At 46.3% G+C, this 22665-nt stretch overlaps 1 protein-coding gene across 1 annotated transcript in view; it reads right to left on the reverse strand.

Moving 5' to 3' along the window:
* Window positions 1-22665, reverse strand: part of Acss1 (acyl-CoA synthetase short chain family member 1) — a 50693-nt gene that overhangs the window by 26261 nt on the left and 1767 nt on the right. The window contains exon 2 of the mRNA XM_028774894.1: window positions 15060-15156. Within this exon, the coding sequence (XP_028630727.1) occupies window positions 15060-15156 (97 nt within the window). The remainder of the gene's footprint in view (window positions 1-15059; window positions 15157-22665) is intronic.

The following is a 22665-nucleotide window of genomic DNA, read 5'->3' on the forward strand; positions in this document are numbered from 1 at the left end:
GGAGACCGTCATTGGCCACATTCCTGACTTCTGAGTTGCACTAAGAGTGTCTAAATAGGGCAGAGCCAGGTCCAGGGAGGAACTGTGCTTTGAGCCCCTCAAAGCCCCTGAAAAGCATAGTTGCCTATACACAGGGCTTCAAAAAAGTCTAAGTTCAACAAGAGGCCTCTGGGAAACCAGACCAGAATGAAAATACAGCCCCCATCTCAGGAAGCATTCAAGGAGCCCTTTGTTTCTTCTGAAGCCATCCTGCAAAAGGAATGCAAATGAGCCTCATGCCCATCCACGCTGAGATTGGCCCAGCTGCTGGCCACTCTTGCCCAGCTCAGTCCAGTGCCCCTTCCATCTTTTCTCCCTGAAGCTGTAAAGAGGACAAAGGTGGCATTCAGTGGTACTCAGTCTACCCTTTCCCTGAGTTAACAATGAAAGAACACTTCCCAGACCCAAGCCACAGACTCTAGGGCCCAGAAACACCCCTCTCTGCTGAGGAGCCCGCCCACAGCTAAAACTGCCACTGTGATCAGTAGTGCATGAGTAAATAGGTTCTCCCTTCAGCTCTGTTTTCACAACCCTAGAGCTTCCACCCTGGGCAGTGCTGAGAGAGGTAGAGTGCCATGCCTGCTGACCAGTGGTGATGAAACCCAGCCCTGCAGCCCTGGGGCAGCAGTTTAGAGAAAGAACTGTGGCCTATTTGTTAGCAAAACCTTTCTATAGCAGCCACAATCCTACTACAAGTTCTGTAATCAACCTGACACTTGTCTAAAGTCACACAATATAAGTGTACCTACCCTCTTAACCATAGCCTGAGAGTCTCAGATGAGTTCCCAAAAAGAAACAGCTGGAAAGAGAGTTCAGAGGAAGGAGAGGAAGAAGTTGCTATTTATTAATTCATTTTTTCTTTCAATCAAAGTTGGTAGTGGTGGTGGTTTTTTGTTGCTTTGAGATAGGACCCCATAGCCCAGGCTAACCTGAAACTCTCCAAAGAGCTTAGGCTAGGCTAGAATTCACCACCTCCTATCTCACCTCATATGTGTTAGAATTACAGGTGTGGGTAGCCATGTCCAGCTCAAAGCTGGTTTTTTGGTTGTTGTTGTTGTTGTTGTTGTTGTTGTTTATGTCTGTATCAAAAGCTTCTTTCCCTCTTAGTCACTCCTGGATACTAGCCCAAGGGAAGAAGATATTGATTGGTGTGTCTTGTGTTTAGGAAACAACAAACTGAGAATGCATGATGTGTCCATTTCCCACACTGACTTTGCCTCTCCATGTTCAGGAAGTAAACACTAGCTGAGAATCTCATCCTCTTTAGTACCTGTCGCACTAGAGCACCAGGTTTGCTTACACACAGCTTTCAGTCTTATTCATTGCCTTAAGCTCAGCATCTATAATAAGGCTGGGTCATAAAAGATACTCAGCAGATATTTATCAAATAAATGATCAGAGCAGGTGAACATAAAATAAGAGCCGCACAGGCCCAGGGCAATTGAGCTATGCTCCCTGTAGCTCTCTGGCACAATCTCTCTCCCCTCCAAGCCTTAGAGGGCCAACTCCATGTCCTAAGCAATCACAGAAGGACTCTGCTACAATCTCTAGGATTTAGTATTCCTTTGGTGCACTCGAGAGAAGAGTTTTAGTAAGGCAGGAAATGTGTCAAGACCAATTTTCCTCTTCCAGCAAGTCACAGCAAGTCCTGCACCCTGTCTTGAAGAAACAGCTCAGAAGAACAGTTACTGAACCATGAAGCCCGATTCTTTGGTGATGAAATGCACTCACTCTGCTGTTTATAACCCTCAGAGAACGGAAGCCACAGAAATGGGCTGGGCAGGTTCATAAACCAAGTACACCATCATGCAATGTTATGACCATGACCTTTAGCAAAGAGCTTTGATGAAAATATTGAGTCATCTGGGAATGGTGGCTAATGCCTTTAATCTCAGCACTTAGGAGGCAGAGGCAGGTGGATCTTTGTGAGTTCAGGACAAGCCTGATCTACTCCAAGACAGCCAGAGCTATTATTATACAGAGAAATCAGGTCTTGAAAAGACAAAAAGAAGGAGGAAGAGGAGGAGGAGGAGGAGGAGGAGGAGGAGGAGGAGGAGGAGGAGGAGGAAAAGAAAAGAAGAAAAATATTGAGAGTCATATATCAACATGGAAAACTCCTAACATGGAAACCTCCCAAAGCTGCTATTTGCTAGTTAAAGTGCAGATATGCTTTCCTTGAAGTGTATTGCCCTGTGGTAGAGGTACCGACCTCAACCTTTATCCCTTAGAGGGATGTCTCCCTGGATACCCAGTAGTGCCTAAGCAAAGATGAGGGTCTGTCGTGGAACAATGTCCTCTGGGTATAGCAACCATTACCCTGCTAACTGGAGCAGCTGTGACTAGCTGCAGGACACTCTCAAGACCTGGCCCTGCTGTTCTCTCATAGAAGGGGGTGATATTAGACCTTCACCAGAGACTCCAGCCCCTCCCTCTTGCACCACCCCCCTTTCCCAGATGTATGCAACTCTGCCCTAGCTGTTTATGATCTTGGGGGCACTATAATATATAGTTTGAAAAGTAGTCATGCATGCTGAAGTGGCACTTTCAGTGATGCAACAGTTTGGGGTGAATCCCCTCTGCTACTGTAACAAACCCCTCCCTCATGCCTCTGTAAGTAACTCTGATAAACTCACTATTTCACCACACTAGCCTGGAGTAGAGCTGTTGCCTTGCCCCATCTGCCATGAGTAGACATATCTACCCAAGAAAAGCTAGTGTAACAAGATCCTAATATGATCCCCACCCTTTGGACTAAATGATCTTATAAAAGAGTCCACCACTAAGGGGACTGCAGGCCCCAGCTAGGATTGATGTCCTCAGCATCTTTAAAGGTGTCCCATAGATGGCATATTACAGAAAATGGACTAAGAGGTGGGAAAAGAGGGAATACAGATAGTTCCATAGCTGCCCGTTTTTCTACACTGGTTCTTGCACCCTGGAGACTTCACGAATGTAAGGCAATCGCTCTATCACTGACCTGCACACACGGTTAACTTTATTTATTAAAACAGACTGTTTTAGAGATAAATTTTTACACTGTTCTGTGGCTAGAAGCCAGAGCCTTACACATGCTAGGCAAGCACCCTACCACTGGCTCACACCCTTAATTCTCTGATGACTCCTTAGCAGAGGCAGGTGCTCATGTGTTTCTTTTTCTAGAGGGAGAACATAAAATGCCAGTTTGTTCTATGTACGTTACAGGATCTGATCCTTGGCTCTAGGCAAAGGAGACCTAAGGGTTTGTGAAGGCCCTGAGCAATCCACCTGCTCTGTGTTCACTAGCCAGTACAACAGCAGGAGCAGATCTAAGAAGGGTGCATGATCAACCACAAGGCAGTTGCTGCCCTTTGGGGTCCAGACATTCACTGGTGTCTGAGGCTGAGAGAGGCCTAGGAGAAGGCAGACCCACTCTATGCCATTTGTACAACCATGCCACCCTCCTTCTTCAGCCACACCTGCCTCCCACTGTAGGCCAGCATGGCTGCCATTAGGATCATCACCTTGTAACACCTCAGCCTAAACTGGCTGGTTCCCTCTCTCAAATTCTCATTTCATTCCACGTTATAACAGCAATAACTAACAACTGTAGTGTGACCTGTACCCGAGACTGTTCCAAAGCCTTCAGACAGAATAACTTTTGTAATAGCTTTTTGTCACCAAAACAAAATATCTGAGATAATCACCTTAGTAAAAGAAAAGGTTTGTTTTGGGTTCATAGTTTCATACTTATTTATTATTTCATGGTTATTTCTATTGCTCTGGACCTGTAGCGGAGGCTCAGGACATCACGGTGAGAGTATGTGATGAAGTCTTCCATGTCAGAGTGACAGGGAGAGAGAGGAATGGAAAGGGGGCACACTAAAATTCCAATATCTCTTTCAAGACCACGCCCGAAATGACCTAATGACCTCCCAGTAAACCTTACTTCTTGAAGAGTCTACTCCATTTTAGTATCACAGGCTGCACACAGTACTGTTGACAGATGGGTCTCTCAGGGTGACAGGGGTCAGGAGTGGTGTGGGGAACAACAGTCAAAACTTAAACTTCAACTTCCAAACAATCTGTGGGTTCTGAACTCTCTTTCTCCATACAAGGAAACTGAGTCACATGAAAGTTAAGCTGTTTTTGCTCTCAGAGCTATTCAACCAAATAAATCGGGGCAGGATGTGAATCCAAGCACGTGCTCTAAAAGCCTGGCACTTACCCAGCTCTCCTCATGAACCCTGGGGCCAAAATAATTTCCTTTCTTCCTAATATAAAGTGTCCCCCAAATCATGATTTGCCCCCATCAGTATATTAATGTTCTTACCATTCACCTTGAGTTAGTTTGCTTTTAAGTGTCTTTTTGTTTTAAAGAGGACTAGGCTGAGTGGAGAGCGCCTATGCTCATATGTGTGAGCATTGAGTTCTATTCCCCAGTGCAGACCATAGGAAGGAAGGGAACCAGAGGCTGACTTGTTCAAAAGGGAAGTTAGGGACTAAAGAGATGGCTCAGCAGTTAAAAGAGCATACTGGTCCTGCACAGACCTCAAGTCCAGGTCCCAAGACCCACATAGGGCCTTCACACTCATGACTCCAGTTCCACAGGGGATGCAAAGCCTCTAGAGTCTCAGGGTACCTCATGTACATACACAATGCTCATCATTTAAAAATAAGTCTCTTTTTGAAAATGGGGAAATAGCGAAAGAATGGATTAAGTCTACCACCTTGGAAGTAGATTTTTTTGTATCAACAGAATAGAGAAGCGGTATTAGGGAAAAAGTATAACACCACACTCAGCACCTTCTGCCACTGGAATTGCCCCAGCCACATCCAGGTCACATCCTACATCCCTGACCAAAGGCAGCAGGCAGTCAGCCAAAAATATACTCCTGCAGGACAGAATATCCAGCCAGACCTGGAAAAGACTGTTCTCGCTATGGGCTGATTTCCTCTTGCTCACCTCCTGTTTATAGAAAAGAAGTTCTCTTCCTTCCTGGCACAAAGCGCAGCTCACACATCCCAGAGGAGGCAAGTGCTAAACCAATAAGCACTCACGAGGCTCCCGCAGTCTGGAAGCCCAATGAGCTGGTAGGATCCTAGCATAGAAGCCAGCAGAAACAGCTGGGCCTGGCAGAACACTTCACCCTGGCCTGCAGACTTGTTTACTGCTCCAAACCCACACAGGGAGTCCATTTCCTAGTGAGACGTGAAAGTGAATGTAGCTATTAACTTTCTGAAAACATTCACTTTCCCCAGTGATAAAAAAAAAGATTAAAGAAAAAAAAACCTGACGAACAAAAACAAAACAAACAAACCCACAAGATGTTTCCCATTGCGGGTTTGCACAGCTCCCGTGCCACCTGGTGACAATCCAGCAATCACTCTGCACAGAGAAGCTGAGTATCCTCAGAAAGTTCCAGGCTAGGCACAAGCTGGGAGTCAGTCTCCTTTGAGGCTTTCCTGTGAGTCCACAGAGCACTGCAGTTTGACACTTAGAGAATGGTCTCTGGGAAGTATTTATTCCAGCAGACATGGTCACCAGAATGACACTCCAGGAGTCAAATCTAGGCTGGGTGTTTTCCCTACTTCTTGGAGCAGCTTGGGGAAACATTTTACTAGGAGAAGGAGAGACAGCTCCTATGACCCTGTCATGCTGGTAACTGTTCAAAAAACAGCTTTCTTGGGAAAACAGTCCCGTAGCATGGCTGATTTCAAACCACCAAAACAAGGTGTTGAAAGCTAAGTATGGAATCAGTGGCACGCACACTTAAGTAAACTTGGCTTTGGGGCCCGCAAGCAGCCCCTCGAAACAGCCTGTCTACTCCAACCTCCCTGAGAATGTCTTTAAAAATAACTTAAATTAAACTTTTTTCCCTTCATAAAAAAATGTGTCAGTCATGTCATCATTTCTATTTAATATCTGGGAGGTGTGGGAGAGCAACTGCATGCCTCTTCTTCCAGTTCTGACAACTCTTATTCCTGGTCACATGCCTTTTCCCCCTCACTCTCTCCCTCGTGAGTTCCATGGAATCTAAGAGGTTGGGCCTACTGCACTTTGGGTTCAAAGGCAGAGAGTACACTGACACAGTTACCCTGGATAGCCCTGTCATTTTGGTCAAGTAACTCACCCTGGCTGAGAGGCTAGTACTAGCTCATAAATGCTGGAATCTTAACCAGGCCTGGTGCCCATTCTGCAGGCTCAAGGCTTCCTGACAATTTGCACAAGCATTTCCATTTGTGTCAGTGGGGAACGCTGTTCCAACAACCTCACGCAAAACATTAGAATCATCCACCTCACCAGCCAAAGACTCAGATAGATCTCCTCTCCAGGCTTTACAATGTCCCCCAGCCCTCAGGTGCCACAAACTCTGCTCCTAGAGTCTGTTTGTTTGTTTGTTGTTTAACAGTTCAAGAGATTACCGTCCTAACACAGAAATCATGTGGCAGGAGGCAGTGGAAGCTATAGGTACACTGCATTTGCAGTCAGGAAGCTTCCTGCTGAAGCTTCAGAGACACAGATGTGGTACGTACGCAGCTCCTATTCTCTTTATATTCAGCCTGGACCCCCAGCCTATGGAATGTGTCTCCTACAGTTGGAGGGGGTCAGGTCAACGTCTGTTAACCTAATCCACAAATTCCCTTACAGACAAATCCAATTCTGGGTCCTATCAAGTTGACAACCAACACTAAGCATCACACAGGCAGGGAGTCTCTGGGCTGCAGAGCTGCCCCTGTGAAAGGCACCAGGACAGCAGATGAAAATTTTTTCTATACCTCTGCAGAGGCCAAGCTGAGTGCAAACCTAATAATGACTTCTCCAGCTGTATGAAATTCCCATCTCCAGAAGCTCTCTGGGAGTCAGAGCTGTAACCTTGAACAGTGACCTAAGGTCATCCACATCAGCTTCTGCTCAGACACAGTGGGGGTGGAGAGACCACAGGGTACAACCAACAGGAGGAGGGCTACAGACTGGACACAAAAGAGATAAAAGACTTTGGGAGGGCTAGGTGGCAGAATCCTCACAGGCTGTCCTCACCATCCCAAGGCTGTACCCTAAGGCATGGTATGCTGAGCCCTCCCACAAAAGAAAAGGGCAAAGATGAGGGAGTGAAACTGTCCCTGGAGAGGAGCATAGGATGCAGTGGGAGTTGGGGGGGAGGAGACCAGTTTCACATTTCTAGGTAGCAAGAGGTCTGTCTGATCCACTAGTCTGCTGTCCTAAAGGGGACCCTCCTGCCATGGGGCCACAGGAAGCCACAGCTACATACAGCAAAGCTTCGAGTCAGGCTAACCCCTAACCGACAGTCTAGAGGCTGCAGAAGCAGGAAGAAAAACACAAAACCGGAACAAGGAAGCTCTCCACTTCAGGCTTCTCAAGCAGGGGCAGAGGCTATGCCCCTCCCCTTAGAAAATGAGTCCCTCTTCTCTCTCCCTCAGTTGAAGCCTTTCCATCTCCTGCAAGCTGTCTACCCCCACCTGCTCTTGAATAGCAGAAGAGAGGTCACAAAGTGGAGACCCAGCTGCAAAGGAGGTGTTTGTTCTGTGTGCTCTTCCAGTTGAACCTTGGCCAGAGAGAAACCTCAAAAAGGCTCCCTCAAAGACTTTTCCTGAGACATAAATAAACTTTCTTAGCAGTCCAAAGATCCTTCCAGCTAACATGTAAACTTCTGAGACCCTTAGTGTGCCCAAAAGAATGACAAACAAATGCAGCAGTATTCATATGTAAGGAAATTCAAAACATCTTCCAGCTTCAATGTAAGAAGCCAAGGGCTTATGGAAAAGTTTCAAATAAGTGCATTCAAGACTGGAGAGATGGCTCAGAGGTTTGGGTTGCATACTGCCCTTGCTGAGGAACAAGGTTCACTTCCCAGAACTCACCTGGCAACTCAGGACTAACTGCACCTCCAGTTCCAGGGGATCCAATGCCCTCTTGTGACTTTCATGAGCTCGTGCATACATAGTGTAGATACATTCTCTGTCTCTCTATGTGTCTCTGTCTTTCTCTCTGTCTCTTTCTCTGTCTCTCTCTCATACACACACACACACACACACACACACACACAAAGTAAACCATGGCACATAGCACACTCAGCACTCATCTCAGTGTGGGAGAAGAATGATTCCACTTTTCAGATGAGGAAACTCCAGTCAGAGAGGTGATGTGTGCTTCATCACACATAGCTGGGGAGAAGGGAGACCATGGAGCAGGCCCACTGAAAACCCTGACACAAGATTACCTGTTCAGACCCCTCCAAAGGCTGTCTTCCTCTGTCTCTCAACCCAAGCCATCCCAGAGCCTCTCCAACTGATGTCCAAAGAGTGACTTCCTGTCTCCTATCATTTCAACCCAAAGAGACCAGCCCCTTCTTGTCACACTGGAAGACACTCAGGGTCCAGGACAGAAATAGGTTCCTAGGGAAGTGGCTCCAGCTCAAAGTTCCCCCACCTCCATGCTGACTTTAGTATATGGTATAGGTTATCCCTGTCAAATGGACAAGGGGTGCCCCACCCCACCACCACAGTCTAGACCCCATTCTTCACTTCCCTGTGGTTGTAGAGGAATTTTAATCTGGCAGCATGGCTGCTCTGGCAAGTAATCACACCAAAGACCTTCTAGGTCTGTGTGGTCCGGTAAGAACAATACACCTTTAATCACTCTGGCTGGAATACAGACATGCCCTTAGCACACACCTTTAATCCCAAACAATGAAGCTGAAGTTAGTTTGTAGAAGGAAGTGGCCATGTTTGAAAGTGACATCTAATTGAGAGCCAGACAAAGTGACAAATCAGGGAAAGATTTGACAGAATGAAGAAGGAAAAGGACCAATAAGATGAAAGAGGGAGAAGGAAGGAAACCAATAAAATGGAGGAGGAGTACAGGAGAGGGTGATGGAGGCCAATGACATGAGCAACACATAATGACACACATGTAAGAAGATGGCAAGGCTGGGCCACACATGGTGGTGGCACACAGCTTTAATCCCAGCACGTAGACCAGGCAGATTTCTGAGTTCAAGGCCAGCCTGGTCTACAGAGTAAGTTCCAGGACAGCCTGGGCTATACAGAAACCTGTCTTAAAAAAAAAAAAAAAAGATGGCATAATGAAACCCATTATTTCATACACTGAAAAAGAAAAGCCAATCTTAGGGCCTGTCATTTGCGTTCTGATTCAAAGCAGACCTCTGCAGTGAGCCTAAGAGAAGAACTGTATTAATTCAGACCTGGTGCCTCTCTCCTGAGGTCATGTTTGTGGACTGCAGGGCCTCAGTCAGCTCCATGACTTATGCCCTCCCCAGCCTAGAAATCTGGGGCTGAAATCCTCAAGCATGGCAGGGAGGACCCCACTAGCCAGGCAAGCAGAGTCCCAAAACCTCATCAGTCCTACCACAGATACACTGCAATTTCTCCACAGGTACTAGGACTCCCTGAGGTATGCAGGATTACCATGTGAAAGGCACCTGGGGGTGAGAAGGGGCACTGCCCAGGTACCATCTGCCCACCTCCCTCAAAAAGGATCAGATTATCCATGCCGTGGCTGGTGGCTTCCCTCAACCACTGTCCACAAGTGTAAGGGGGCCTCAGCCTGCTGCTTCCCTATGGTCACACAGCCTACTTGCTTGGAGTGGACAGAGGACATCCAATCCGAACTCCAACCTCAAGAACCTCTGGCAGAGTGTCCCAGGAAACTGGCTCCATTTTTCTCACTACTCTGGGCTCTGAGTTTATGGCCATATACAAAAGGCCATGTGAAGTGAGTTATTTAGGTCAGGGTACAGAATACATGGCCCTGAAGGGCACAAGTATGTCTACCCATGGGCAAAGACTGATAAGTCACTCAGGGCCTGTATTCTCAAAGGACAGTGCCAAAGCATAAAGCAAGTCTGTCCCTACCCATGCTGTGGGGAATGACTTAGAAGGCATGTGAGTGAAAGTGTGTGCGTGTGAGTGTTTGCCTCCACGAAGGTCACACTGTGGTGACTCTTTTGAGTTCCCAGGATAGGGGTGTTACTCAGGGCTGACCCCCAAATTACTGGGTAAAGGTGTTGTTAGTTCACAAAACTCAGAAATATTACTCAGAAATACACATGTTGAGAGAGCATAGTAGACCCAGTGGTGAGAGGCACTGGCACCTGAGGAAGGTAACACAGTAGTGTCCATCCGTAACTAGGTAAGTTCCAGGCCAGATGCTGACATGGCTCCTTCCAATGGGCTTCATCCCAGGATCCATCAAGCCCCAGAAACATCTGCTGACATGGCCCTTACCACTTGATGTGGGTTCATGGCACTGAACTTGCTGACGCAGGGTTAAGCTGTGGCTCCCCATCCACACAAGGCATTAGCCCATAAACAAACATCATCTTTCTGAGTCCATCTCCTTATCTGTAAGATTTGATTAAAAACTATATCAGAAAAAGAATCGATCAACAGTGATTGGGGAGCTAGACAGACGTACTGATAGTGTGCAAGGAAAGAAAACAGTATCTTAAAATACACAAGCATGTGCATTGGAATCAGCAAATGGGTTCATTGCAGGTAAATTTCATATCAAAATAGAAAACAAGTGCATATGATCTATTCTGTTTGGTCACACACATGTTGGAGAGCTTGTACAAGTTTGAAGTGTGACTGTGACCTATCCCCCAGAGAGTCGTGTGTTTGAACAACAGTAGCAGTTGTTCCCTAGCAACTGGTACTGTTTAGAAACACTAGAAGGGAGAACCTTGCTGGAGGAAGTGGGTCACTCAGGAGCAGGTCCTAGAGGTAATAGTCTGGCCCAGCTTCCTTCCAGAACTCTTTATGCCTCCTGACAACTACATTAAGTGGCCAACTTTCTCGCACTCCAGCCACCACAGAACAGCCTGCAGTTACTCTTTCACCAGCACGACAGACCGTACACCCTCAAACTGTGAGCCAAAAGGAAGCCCCTCCTCCCCTCATTTGCTTCTGGTCAAATATTTGATGGTGGTGATAAAAAAAAAAAAAGTAGCTAATGCAGTAATGATATTACCACAACTTGCTTTGAAATGCACCAGAAAATAGTAAGGATACACAGACGAGGGGTGGAGATATCACACCACAGAACAAATACCGTAAAATTTAGGTGGTGTACTGGTTCAAGTTTTTCATAGAAAATGTTAAAAATAATAATAATTAACATTATTATTATTATCTAATCAAATCACAGTCTTTATAATAATTCTGTCATGGTGTTTGAAACAATACTCCTGGTCAACTATTGATCACGACTGTGGCTTGCTCTCATTGGGATTATTGCAGTTCAGTGCACATGCTCGGCTCACTCTCTTTGGGCCAACCCTGCAAAGTCATTTTCACTTCACTGACAATCCTATTTTACAGAGAGGGAAGTGGTGCCAGACTGTCAGCCAGGAGGATATTCTGGACCAATGAGGACCATAGGTCCTCAACAATCAGGACAAAGGTCACTGGTGCCAGTCTGCTCCCAGTGCAGAGATTCTCTCTATACGGGTCACCTGAAACTCCCAGGTCCTGTTTACATGCAGATGTCCAGGCCATCTGTAAGCTTCCTGGAACCAGAAAAACATACCACCCTCATCATTCATTGTCATTCACAACTACAGCCCCTCAAGGTTCTGTCTGGTTTTCTTTGCAGCACTGGGTATTACTTTTAGGTCCCACTACTTCACCGCATAGGCGTATCTGCCCTTGTATTGTCTTTGTGTGTGGTTTTGGGGTGAGTTGTTTGTGCATGTTTGTTGAGACAGGCTTTCTAGGAAACACCTATTGACCTCACTCTTGCCATCTTCCAGCTTTCTATTACAGGTGTGCACCACCATACCTGGCCATACTGCATTCCTTTAAATGCTCAGGGCTACAGTGTAGCTCAGTGGCAGGGCCCTTGCCTGAGATAATCAAATGTCCTGAAACTGATCCCTAGCAGGAGAAGAACAACTACAAAAAACAAACAAACAAAAAAAAAAGAATCTAGAATCTGGAGCTTAACCTTTGAGACTACAAGACTCGTGACCACCCCACAGGGGAACAAAATCACTTTATCTCAGAGGTAATGTGTAGTCTGTCTGTCCACTGGTATGTATGTAGCAAATCAAACACCTAAAATGGCCAGGGAAGGGCTAATTAGAGAATGTCATACATTTGGCTCAGTTACAGAGTGTGTGTAACACTCTGCCCAGCAGCAGACACAGCCATCCTGTTCTAAGCCATCAGAGACCAACCAAAGCACAGTGAACTAACCCTGCATGTTTGCAGCAGGGCAGCTCAGTAGACACCTCATTTGTACTCAGAAACCTGTCTGTGTGGCTGAGGGCTGCTTTACTCCCATCCACCTCAGGTCTCTCGACTTTACCGAGCTGGCTGCAATCCTGAGCATGCTATGTGGTTAACCTTCAACCATACATTTCAGCAGCTCAGACTCCCAAATACCACTGCATCCAGCCACAGGGCATCCCTAGTGACCTGCATACAAACAGTTCTAAGCACACCTGGGGTGGGGAGGGAGGGAAACACTGGTCCTTTGGGCAGCATTGGAGCTGGACCCCAGCTGTCTAGTTAGTGCCTCTGCCCTGCCACATGTGGCATTTGTCTTTTAATGAATGACAGTGCCCAAGCAGCTGCCCCTTTTGAGAAGGATGCATATTGACATTCAAATGGAAGTAGACCTGAAATCCTTACAAAGCAGTTGAACTAGACAATTCCCATGAGCAGCATTCCTCAAGCTCCATTTTACAGAAGCCATGTGGGCATCCCCTTATCCAGGATCCTAGCAGGAAGATACTGTTGGTCTGTGGGCTGCATGGAGGCTGAAACCAGGTACCAGAGGAAAAAGAGGGAGAAGAGTGGCAAAGTATGCCACAACCCTCTAGCTGTGAAGCCTACACAATATGCCAGAGGGCTGGTAGGGAGGGTTGGTGAAGGCACAAGTGGGCCAGTAACACCACCAGTTGCTACAGAAGATTAAAAAACTATCATCTCAGAACTGGAGAATTGGCTCAGTGGTTAAGAGTGGTGACTGTTTGTGCAAAAGAGTCCGTTTCTTAACATCCACACCAGGTAGGCCACCTACCTCTACCACTGGCTTCCAGGACTTCCAATGCCCTTTCCTGGACTCTGTGGGAACCTGTACTCTCATGCACATACCCACACACTCATGCACACACCTATACACATATACACATTATTTAAAAAATAATTAAAATATCTGTTTTTCAAGTCACCTGCTTTCTATAGCCTTTGAATGGGACACCAGAGTTGAATTTGGTCTGGAATAAAACTAGAATTCCGGAAACACACAAGAAATGAATGCCCAAGCCGGGCAGTGGTGTGCATGCCTTTAATCCCAGCACTTGGGAGGCAGAGGCAGGCGGATTTCTGAGTTCGAGGCCAGCCTGGTCTACAGAATGAGTTCCAGGACAGCCAGGGCTATACAGAGAAACCCTGTCTCGAAAAACAAAAAAACAACAACAAAAAAAAAGAAAAAGAAAAAAAAGAAAGAAAAGAAAAAAGAAATGAGTGCCCAGTTGCCCCTGAGTTACCTGAGTATCCACAAGTAATTGTTATGCTCAGAGCCCAGGCCTGAAACTGTTTCCGTGGACACTCCTCCTATGTCCCGTGCACTCCCAGGTCCCAACTATCATACTTTCTCCTGCCACCAGGACATGGTATTTCTGCTAATCAGTTGGATCTCAGGTTAAACATCCTCAGAAAGACCTTCCCTAACTATTCAACCTGAAGTGACTTTCTGCCATACTTTGGAGACTGATTGTGATTGCAACATTCTCTAACCAGTAATAACTTATAGAAAGTCATGAAACAAACACTTGCTAGACAACTGGTTGGATATGGAAAGTCTGAAGCTCCCTGGAGAAGAATAATTGTACTTGGTGGACCTGATGAGGAAAAGACACAGAACACATGACTTAAGTACACAGCAGGCGAGAGACTCCACTATAAAGATAAGTTAGTCTTTAGCCAAAAGGGTTTTTAAATGATTTTATTCCTACTAGGGTTAGAACCTGAGGCCTTATATCTGCTAGGCAAGAATGCTCTCATTGAATCACACATATGACAGGCTAATGAGACACCAGTGAGGAGGCAATAGCCTCCCTGCTGTACAACAGCATCTGTTGCAACACAACCCAAGGCAGCAGCTTCAGATAGCCAGTTATCCAAGGATCCCTCAAAGTCTATGGCTATATCTCCCTGAATGTTCCCTACTTCATCTAAAACCACGGTGTTTCATCACACACGTGGTACTCCATGTCCAGATAGTGCATAGATTCCATTTATGAGATCAAGGAACAATATCAGTCTTTTAAAAAAAACTTTTTAAAAAACTTGTATAAATGATCACTCCACCCACCACCCCACCATAAGATATGTAGAAAAAGGCCAAGTAGCAGGCATCGATAACAGGGGGTGATTCTTTGCTCCTGGTTTAAATCATTACAGGATAACAACAGGAGACAGGATGGTATGAGGGACCCTGAAGCTAAGCCGAATCAAATTAAGATCTACTACATGTGACCATTTAATCTCTGTGCATTTCACATGAGTGACAGGAGGCACAGGTAGTAAGTACTGCAAGGACACCACCCACAGTCAGGCTCGGGCAGCTCTTACCTCCCGTGCATGAGTTCGCCTTGTCTTATCTGAGTACCTTCAGCTCAGGGTTTTTATTAGACTGAATAAAACTAGAATTCTGTATGCTCTGATACCTGCTGCAACCTGTCTTGCCAGAATCTCTTTTCCTGAGATAACAGAACACCCCCAAAACTGAAACGTCTCCCAGTGCTTAGATAATTCCATGTCCTGAGTCAGACACAGCAGCAGAATCGGGCCAATGCCTCTCCAGTCTCTAACATCGCTGCAGGAATCTTCACAGACATCAGGCATCACCAAACAAACACAGAACCAGAGTCCTTTCACACTGGAAAGTGTGTTAATAGTCACAAAGGGCTCATGCACCTTCCCCAGACCTAAACTGCAGAAAGGTCCAGGTCGTGGTTTGGGTGCTGAGAGTCCCAGGTGACACACAGTACCTGTAAGTGATCCTCACTTCTGTCCCAGGTTCATCTCTTTCCCAGATCAAAGCTATGGTCTCAGGAGACTTCTGCACATGTTGATCCAGGCAGTTGACTATACAAAGAAAAGTTAACAGATGTTATTCCAGATGCTGTAGAGGGGGATGCAATAGGATTGATCTGCTGTGGTTTGCTATTCTTGCAGAAAGGGATCTCCTTCCTGTCAGGAAAGAGTGATTTCCACAATTGCAGAGAACAGAGACAATCACTACAAACATGACCTGTCTACAAGGTGACCTTCCACGATGACTCTGAGGTAGTCACATCATTCAAGTGGTCTCCACACTGAACACGTGTGGCATCACCACCCAAGATTCTAGGTAAGAGGTACTAAGCTGGACATGCCTTTCAAGAAAGTTCTCCCTTCCCCCTCTGTACCCAAGCTCAACTCACATGACTTGCTGGAAAAATCACAAGGTCAGTAGGCTTGTTTACCATAAACCTGGGGATTAGTGGGCTCAGTTCTGCTGACATCCTGTTCACTGATCATTTGATTTTAATGGTGAGCTTAACTCAGGCCAGTGCATGCAATACCTGCTTCTACCCAAGCATATTCCCACCAGTGGCCTCCAGGTATTTGGAGGAAATCTTCAAAGGTAGACCATGGCAGATGTCACATAGTGTTTTTTCAACAAAACATTGGGGCTGAAGTTACCCAGAAAAGACAAGCCCCCTCACAGAAGCTAAGAGCAACTTAGGATAGCAACTGTAACAGCCAGAGCCTAGATGTGAACAGCACTCTTGGGGACCTACCACCAGTATTTCTCATCCCTGGTGTGAAGTGCAGAGACTGAGTGGCCTGCTGAAGGTCACACAGTAACAGATTTGACTCAGACTAGCTCCAGGTCCCTCACATGGCCCTCCACTCTCCCTGAAATGGTCCAAACTGGCAGCCAAGAACTTCTCTGTGCAGCAGATGGAAGAAAGCTGAGCCCAATCTGTGGCAAAGGGGAGAGGAGATATGAAGAGGTGTGATCCACAGACAGAAGAAACAGGGAAGTGTGCAGAACGGGGAAGCGTGCAGGCAGGCAAAAATAAGCAGACTCTACAGAGAATGGAAAAACAAGGCTATTGGGGAAGAAACTAGCAAGCTAACTTCACAAATGTCAGCTGAATGCACTGCCAGGCTGAATCTAGCTTACTCGTGTGGGAAGCGTGCATGTGTGTGTGTGTGTGTGTGTGTGTGTGTGTGTACACGAGTTTTCATCCTAAAATCATGACTTCACGGCTTGTAAACAGTCAGTAAAGAGGTCAGCCCTTGGCACAGGGCCATGTCCCCAGCTGCCTGGTGATAGAGGTGACTCTGAACTGGTCATGACAAGTTAGGAAAGGTCACCAGAGAATCAATGCTATCAAAAGTCATGAAGGAGAATCAGGACAGGACTGGTTAAGAGCAGGAAGTCTGGGCTGTTTCTGGACACCTGGAAGCTAGTGACAAATTCAAGTCCTTCAGCCACCTATATAAGTTGAGAAGCCACAGGAGATGTGTACCTGTATTCTCCCCCAGGAAACCTCTGATCTAACGCACCCTGACTTTGTCACCTTATAGAATAGACTGGGTCAGATACAACAGGAAACAGCCTTATAGAAATCCTGGTGTCATGGTAGACCCACCCAAACTCAAATCATGAAGCTACAAAAAGGGCTCAGACCCCACAAAATATCACCTGCTCCCATGATAGCCAGAGTACCGGGCATCCTTCTTCCTCAGAGGATGACTGACTATACAGAGGCCCTCAGCACCACACAGCCCACCGAGGTATCTTGCCTGCTTTATACCAAGAAGGAGGGCAGGCTGAGACAGGAGAAGTCAAAGGCCAGACACAGGTGGAAAGCATTATGGTATAGCTTGGTGGTCCCATGTATCCACCTCTTCCTGGGGCTGAGAGATGGCACAAGTCTAGGCAGCTCAGAATAGATTCTCAAATCCAATGTCCCTACAGAGGCCTCCCATACAGAAAGATACTGGATAACTAGCTATCAAGGCCCCCAAAGATATGTCTCTCCCTGCTGGACAAGCTAAGCCCAAAGAACTACCTCTGCCCCAGGGCCTTTGCACTGGTTTTTTTCCCTGCCTGACACTGCCACCCCTCCAGTACACACTACATCTCTAAGCCTATGTTTCTCTCATTGCACATGTTCCTGTCTATGAAACCCATGCTTCTCACTCTTGAGTGGTATCATAATCCCCAAAGAACTTGTTAGCACATAGAGGCCTACGCCCCATGAAGCACACCAGACCCTGGCAGAGACTATACATTTTAAGCAAACAGTCCTGCTGGAGCCTGTCTTGGAATTACACAGTGGCAGACTCCTGTGTGTTTACACATACATCCACTGTATATGTAGCTTCCGGATTTTGTGAGGATTCCATTTCTTTTTCTTCCTGGTGGGGGGTGGAGGTAATAAAGGTATTTGATAGCCCTGTGTGACACCTGGTCATACCTTATTGGCTGGCAACCTGCACTGCCTAAAAAATCTTCAGGTCTGGCTCCAGGCCAGCCACCCACCCTATCTACAGACAATGCCCTTGTCATTTACTTCAAGCCTCAGTTTTTTAATACACAGGGCAGTATAACAACCCCTGACTCTGGTTGAGTTTAAGAATTAGTTGCCCCCAAGTGCATCATAAGATCGGGTCTGAGGATGTCACAGTGTTCCCAAGGAACATGCCAACAGAATAATCCCATTCCTTAGAGCCATCACAGTATGGGTCCTGACAGAACCATGGACCTAAAATTCCATGTTCTTAATGGGTTTTTAGCAAATACTATTATTCCCACCACCACCCTCGCTTCAGTTACAAGGAAGGATAGAAGGGGGGAGGGCAAAGAGAAAAGGAAAGAGGCAGGGAGGAGAAACAGGAGAGACAAGAACATTCCACCTTCAAGCATTTACAGGAGGAATTGGGCCAGGGCCCAGCACAACTGAAAGCACAGCTCAAACCCCACCTCCTACTCGTAGCCTTCCAAGTCCCCAGCACACAGTGAGCCTCTGTCCTCCCACCTCTCAGTTGGCCTACTCCATGTAACACTTCCTCATTCTGCCCAGAATTCCCCATTCTGAGGCACAGAGGCCATAAGGTTCCTTTCTCACAGGGGACTGGTGGAGAGCCACAGACCTTCACCTGCCCTGTGGAAACCTTGGGCATATCACCCCAGTACAGATTTACTTTTGTTCTGTCAAATAAAAATTACAGGAGACCATTGTTTTGATCTAGGCTTTAGCACAGGCCAGATTAAAAATCAAAATGGAATTGTTCATGCTAAAGTTCATATCACCAAGCTGAAACATAGTTGTTTATCAGACCTTTGGAAAAATCAAGACCAGAGGCATAAAAGTTGAAATCAAACTTTCAGTGTGCCTTGTGGCGAAGCTCCCCCGCCTATATGCTTATACAGAAAGGGAAAGGCACAGCCTGGGTGAGCTAGCTGTCCATTATTTTCATAATGACCTGTCTCCTTGTCCTTACTGTTCAAGGGAGGTGGCTGAAACAGCCAATCAATTTTCTGATTTCTATTGTGATTTCTCAGCCCTTCTCTGGCTATAAAAGCTAGCTTCCAATGTTTGATGTATTTTATGAGACTAAGTGTTGTCAACTGCCCACGTTAAAGCACATCATGGTAATTCTTCCAACAGTGGATGTGTAATTTGCCTCTTTGTGACACTCAGGAGATAAGACAGTGGGCATTTTCTACAGTTTCTGAGGTTGGGCCTTTGTGTCTCCATCCATACAACAGGACCATTCCATGTTTGCATTATTAAGAGTGGGATATGGCCCTTAAAAACAGGGTGCCTGCCGGGCAGTGGTGGCGCACACCTTTAATCCCAGCACTTTGGGTGGCAGAGGCAGGCGGATTTCTGAGTTCGAGGCCAGCCTGGTCTACAGAGTGAGTTCCAGGACAGCCAGGGCTACACAGAGAAACTCTGTCTCAAAAAAAAAAAAAAATCAGGGTGCCTGCTCAGCCATGGACTCCTTCTCGGTGACTGTAGCACACAGCAGCCTAGCCCAGATCCTAACACAGTGTTATATGAGCAGTTACATTAATGCTTGTTAGTGGATCAGAGATTTGTAATTTAACAACACACACACACACACACACACACACGCACACTACAGGTGTTATTACTTCTATTACAAAGATGGCACACAATAATGTAGGGATTTTCAAACTCCCCACCCCCAATCCTACCGCACTAGGAATGGAATGCAGTTTCCTACATTCTAAGTAAGTGCACAACTACTAAGCCACACCCCTGATCCAAAAGCTCTGATTGGTTGTTTAAATACACACACACACACCCATACCCAGCTCAAATGTAAGCACACAAAGATTCAAGCGTCACAAAAAAAAAAAAAACTGGGATTAATAAGTACATGAGGATTCACAATGGCTTTCTTTAAATAGCGAATTTCCCTGGCACATGGTAAGAACTTTTGTTCCGAAAGTTACATTTGCCAACTTTCCAGAAGCAGCTGCTATTTAAAGCAACTCATGATTCTGACGACTGAGAAGAGTTCGGATTCTTCCAGAAGCTCTGCCTCATGAAACTGGAGCTGTGTTTTCATTGGGAGTTCCTTAAAAGGCTTCGACAACCTTTCTCTTCTCTCATCTCAGCATCCGCCTTGTCTCTGAGTCACAGCCATCGAGGAAAGAGCACCAGCAGCATGGCTTCTATTTGTGCAGAGTTCCTAACGCATCTAGAGGGCCTCAGGTGGCACTCAGGGGCAGAGCACCAGCCTAGCCTGTGTGACACTCAGGGGCAGAGCACCAGCCTAGCCTGTGTGACACTCAGGGGCAGAGCACCAGCCTAGCCTGTGTGAGACCCTGTGCTCCACTCCCAAAAGAGAAACAAACAACAAACAAGCAAACAAACACCCAAGAAGTCTCTCAGTGTTCAGTGGATAGCTAAAATTACTTTATCTAAGCCAGGCATGGTGGTAATATGCCTTTAATTCCAGTACTAGCAGGCAGAGGCAGATAGATCCCTTTGCATTCCAGAACAGCTTGATCTACATAGTAGAATTGAGACTTACTGCTGAATAAGCTCACACTTTCTAGCTCTTTCTGAACTCTGCCTGGCTGGGTGAACTCAGCTGTTCTGGCTCAAACTCTTCTCCAAGTTGACTGATTCAATCTGGCTTCTCTCAGTTTCTACCTGGATTGCTCTGTTTGGCCTTATACTAACTTTAGTAAGATGTCTGAGTCTTCTGGCTCCTTCTCACTCTCTGGATCATTCTGTCTTCACCTGTGTCTAGCTTGTTCTCTCTCTGCAACCTGTTTCTGTACAACTGTCCTAGTAAAACTGCCTCCTTCCCTCTCCATCCTTTCTCTCTCTGCAATGCTCTCTTAAGTATCTTTTCTTTCTTCTCTCTTCTCACGAGAATTAGACATATCCTATTCTGTCAAATCTTTCTCCAATTTGTCACTTTGTCAGCCACTCAACTAGATGTCACTTTCAAACATGGGTGCTTCCTTCTACAAACTAACTTCACCTTCATTGTTTGGGATTAAAAGTGTGTATCCCAGCCAGAGGGATTAAAGGTGTGTGCTAAGGGCTGAGCCACACCAGGACTAGAAAAAGTTTTTTTTTTCAGTAAATAACACAATCTCAGCATTCACAGTGTGATCAAATGTCCTGCAACAGGGTCTGTTTCAGATGGGAATAATACTCAGGAGCACTCCTGAAGGACAAATCAAGGTCACCGCTCCCCCAAATGCTTCATTAATAATTAACAGCCAATGGTGGTTAGAGCTGCACTGTACTAAGAACAGTGTTTAAAAGGCTTTAATCTCACCTAATCCTAACAAGATCCCCGGCTGGGTGTGCTGGGAACAGCATCTGGTAGGCAACAATGGCAACCAAGTACCCTCCCCACCCCAAACAGGCTGCTCAGAAGGACCCTTCATTTCTTCATGAGTCTCTTGACCCTCAGGACACAAAACCTTCCATGAACCTCGATATTATACTGTGAAAAGCTTTTGTGTGGTTTGCAGGACAAGTTTCAGTTGAGCCCAGCCTGAAATTTCCCTTATCACAATTGTATGATCCTTTCTCAGGAACCGGGATGAAACAACAGAGGATAGCTATTTAAAAAAAAAAAGGCAATTATTTGGCTCATCTATCTAGAAGTTCACACTCACATCTGGTAATGTTGTTTTTGACTAGTGTGTCCTAAGACAAGGCAGTGCATCACATAGCATGAGATATCTGTAGTCTCTTCTGGCCACTCCCTCTTATAAAACACCAAGATCAGAACCTTTTATCTCAACCCTGATAGCCTCTCTCAATCCTAGTTATCTCCCTCATAATAGCTTAGAACGGGGACTTTACTGAAGAGCTTAGAGGATGAACCGTATTCTAAGTATAGCACTACTCAGGCCCCAAACTAGGAAGAGAGACATCAGGGAAGGGGAGAACAAGCCGACCCCATGGGCCCTGTCCAGAGTCCTGACCTAAGACCTCAGAGGGTAATAAAATGGTCATTATCCAGTAGCACTGCTAAACTAGAGTATGGGAGGGACAATGATAACTACAATAATGTTCCAGGACACACTGCTCTCTCTCTCTCTCTCTCTCTCTCTCTCTCTCTCTCTCTCTCTCTCTCTCTCTCTCTCTCTCTCTCTCTCTCTCTCTCTCTCTCTCTGAGACAGGGTTTCTCTGTGTAGCCCTGGCAGTCCTGGAACTCATTCTGTAGACCAGGCTGGCCTCCTACTCAGAAATCTGCCTGCCTCTGCCTCCCAAGTGCTGGGATTAAAGGCGTGCACCACCACTGCCCAGTTGACACACTGCTCTCTTTAGTTCAAATATAAGGAAAAATGTGAAGCACAATGCAGTGAGAATTAAGACCTTGATATAGCTCAAAAGGCCCAGCTGAAACCACCAAACTGTGCTGTACCAAGCACCTGCAGGGCTTGTCAATCACAGCTGGAAGATGCCCAGCCACAGGGTTTCCAAACCTAAGAGTCTAGAGTGCGCCCCCGAATTTGCATCTCTCAAAGCTTCCTGGTCCAGCAGCATTGGTCTGGACTTTGAAACGCATTAGTCTGGAGATCACTGAAAGGATAATAGTGCCACTCAATTTTTTGGAACAAATTGTCATTATCACACATAAACAGATCAGGTCCAAACACCTCAACCACTTAACAGCTTTCTAAGTGGCTCCCAGGGCAGCTGTAGTCTATCCCCTGTTCACACTGTAACCTCTGGGGCTCCCAGAGCAGCTGTAGTCTGTCCCCTGTTCACACTGTAACCTCTGGGGCTCCCAGGGCAGCTGTAGTCTGTCCTCTGTTCATACTGTAACCTCTGGGGGTTGCAGAACAGGGCAAAGGGCAAAGGGCAGAGATGCTGCAGATAGAAAGCCAGGCACTCAGAGAAGCTGCTGTCTTGCATCTCAGTTTGGTGAAGTTCAGCCTCTGGCTCACATAGCCCTAAAGGTAGAACAACAGAGGCCAAAGGATTCCTAGAAGACCACACCCAAGCCTCACCAGAAGGCCGATACCACTCCTTATCAGCTACAAGCTTGGCTGTCCCAGCGGCCTTGACCTCTTAAGCATGGAGA

Source organism: Grammomys surdaster, unplaced genomic scaffold (genome assembly GCF_004785775.1).
Source record: "Grammomys surdaster isolate TR1022 unplaced genomic scaffold, NIH_TR_1.0 251, whole genome shotgun sequence".
Taxonomy (NCBI): domain Eukaryota; kingdom Metazoa; phylum Chordata; class Mammalia; order Rodentia; family Muridae; genus Grammomys; species Grammomys surdaster.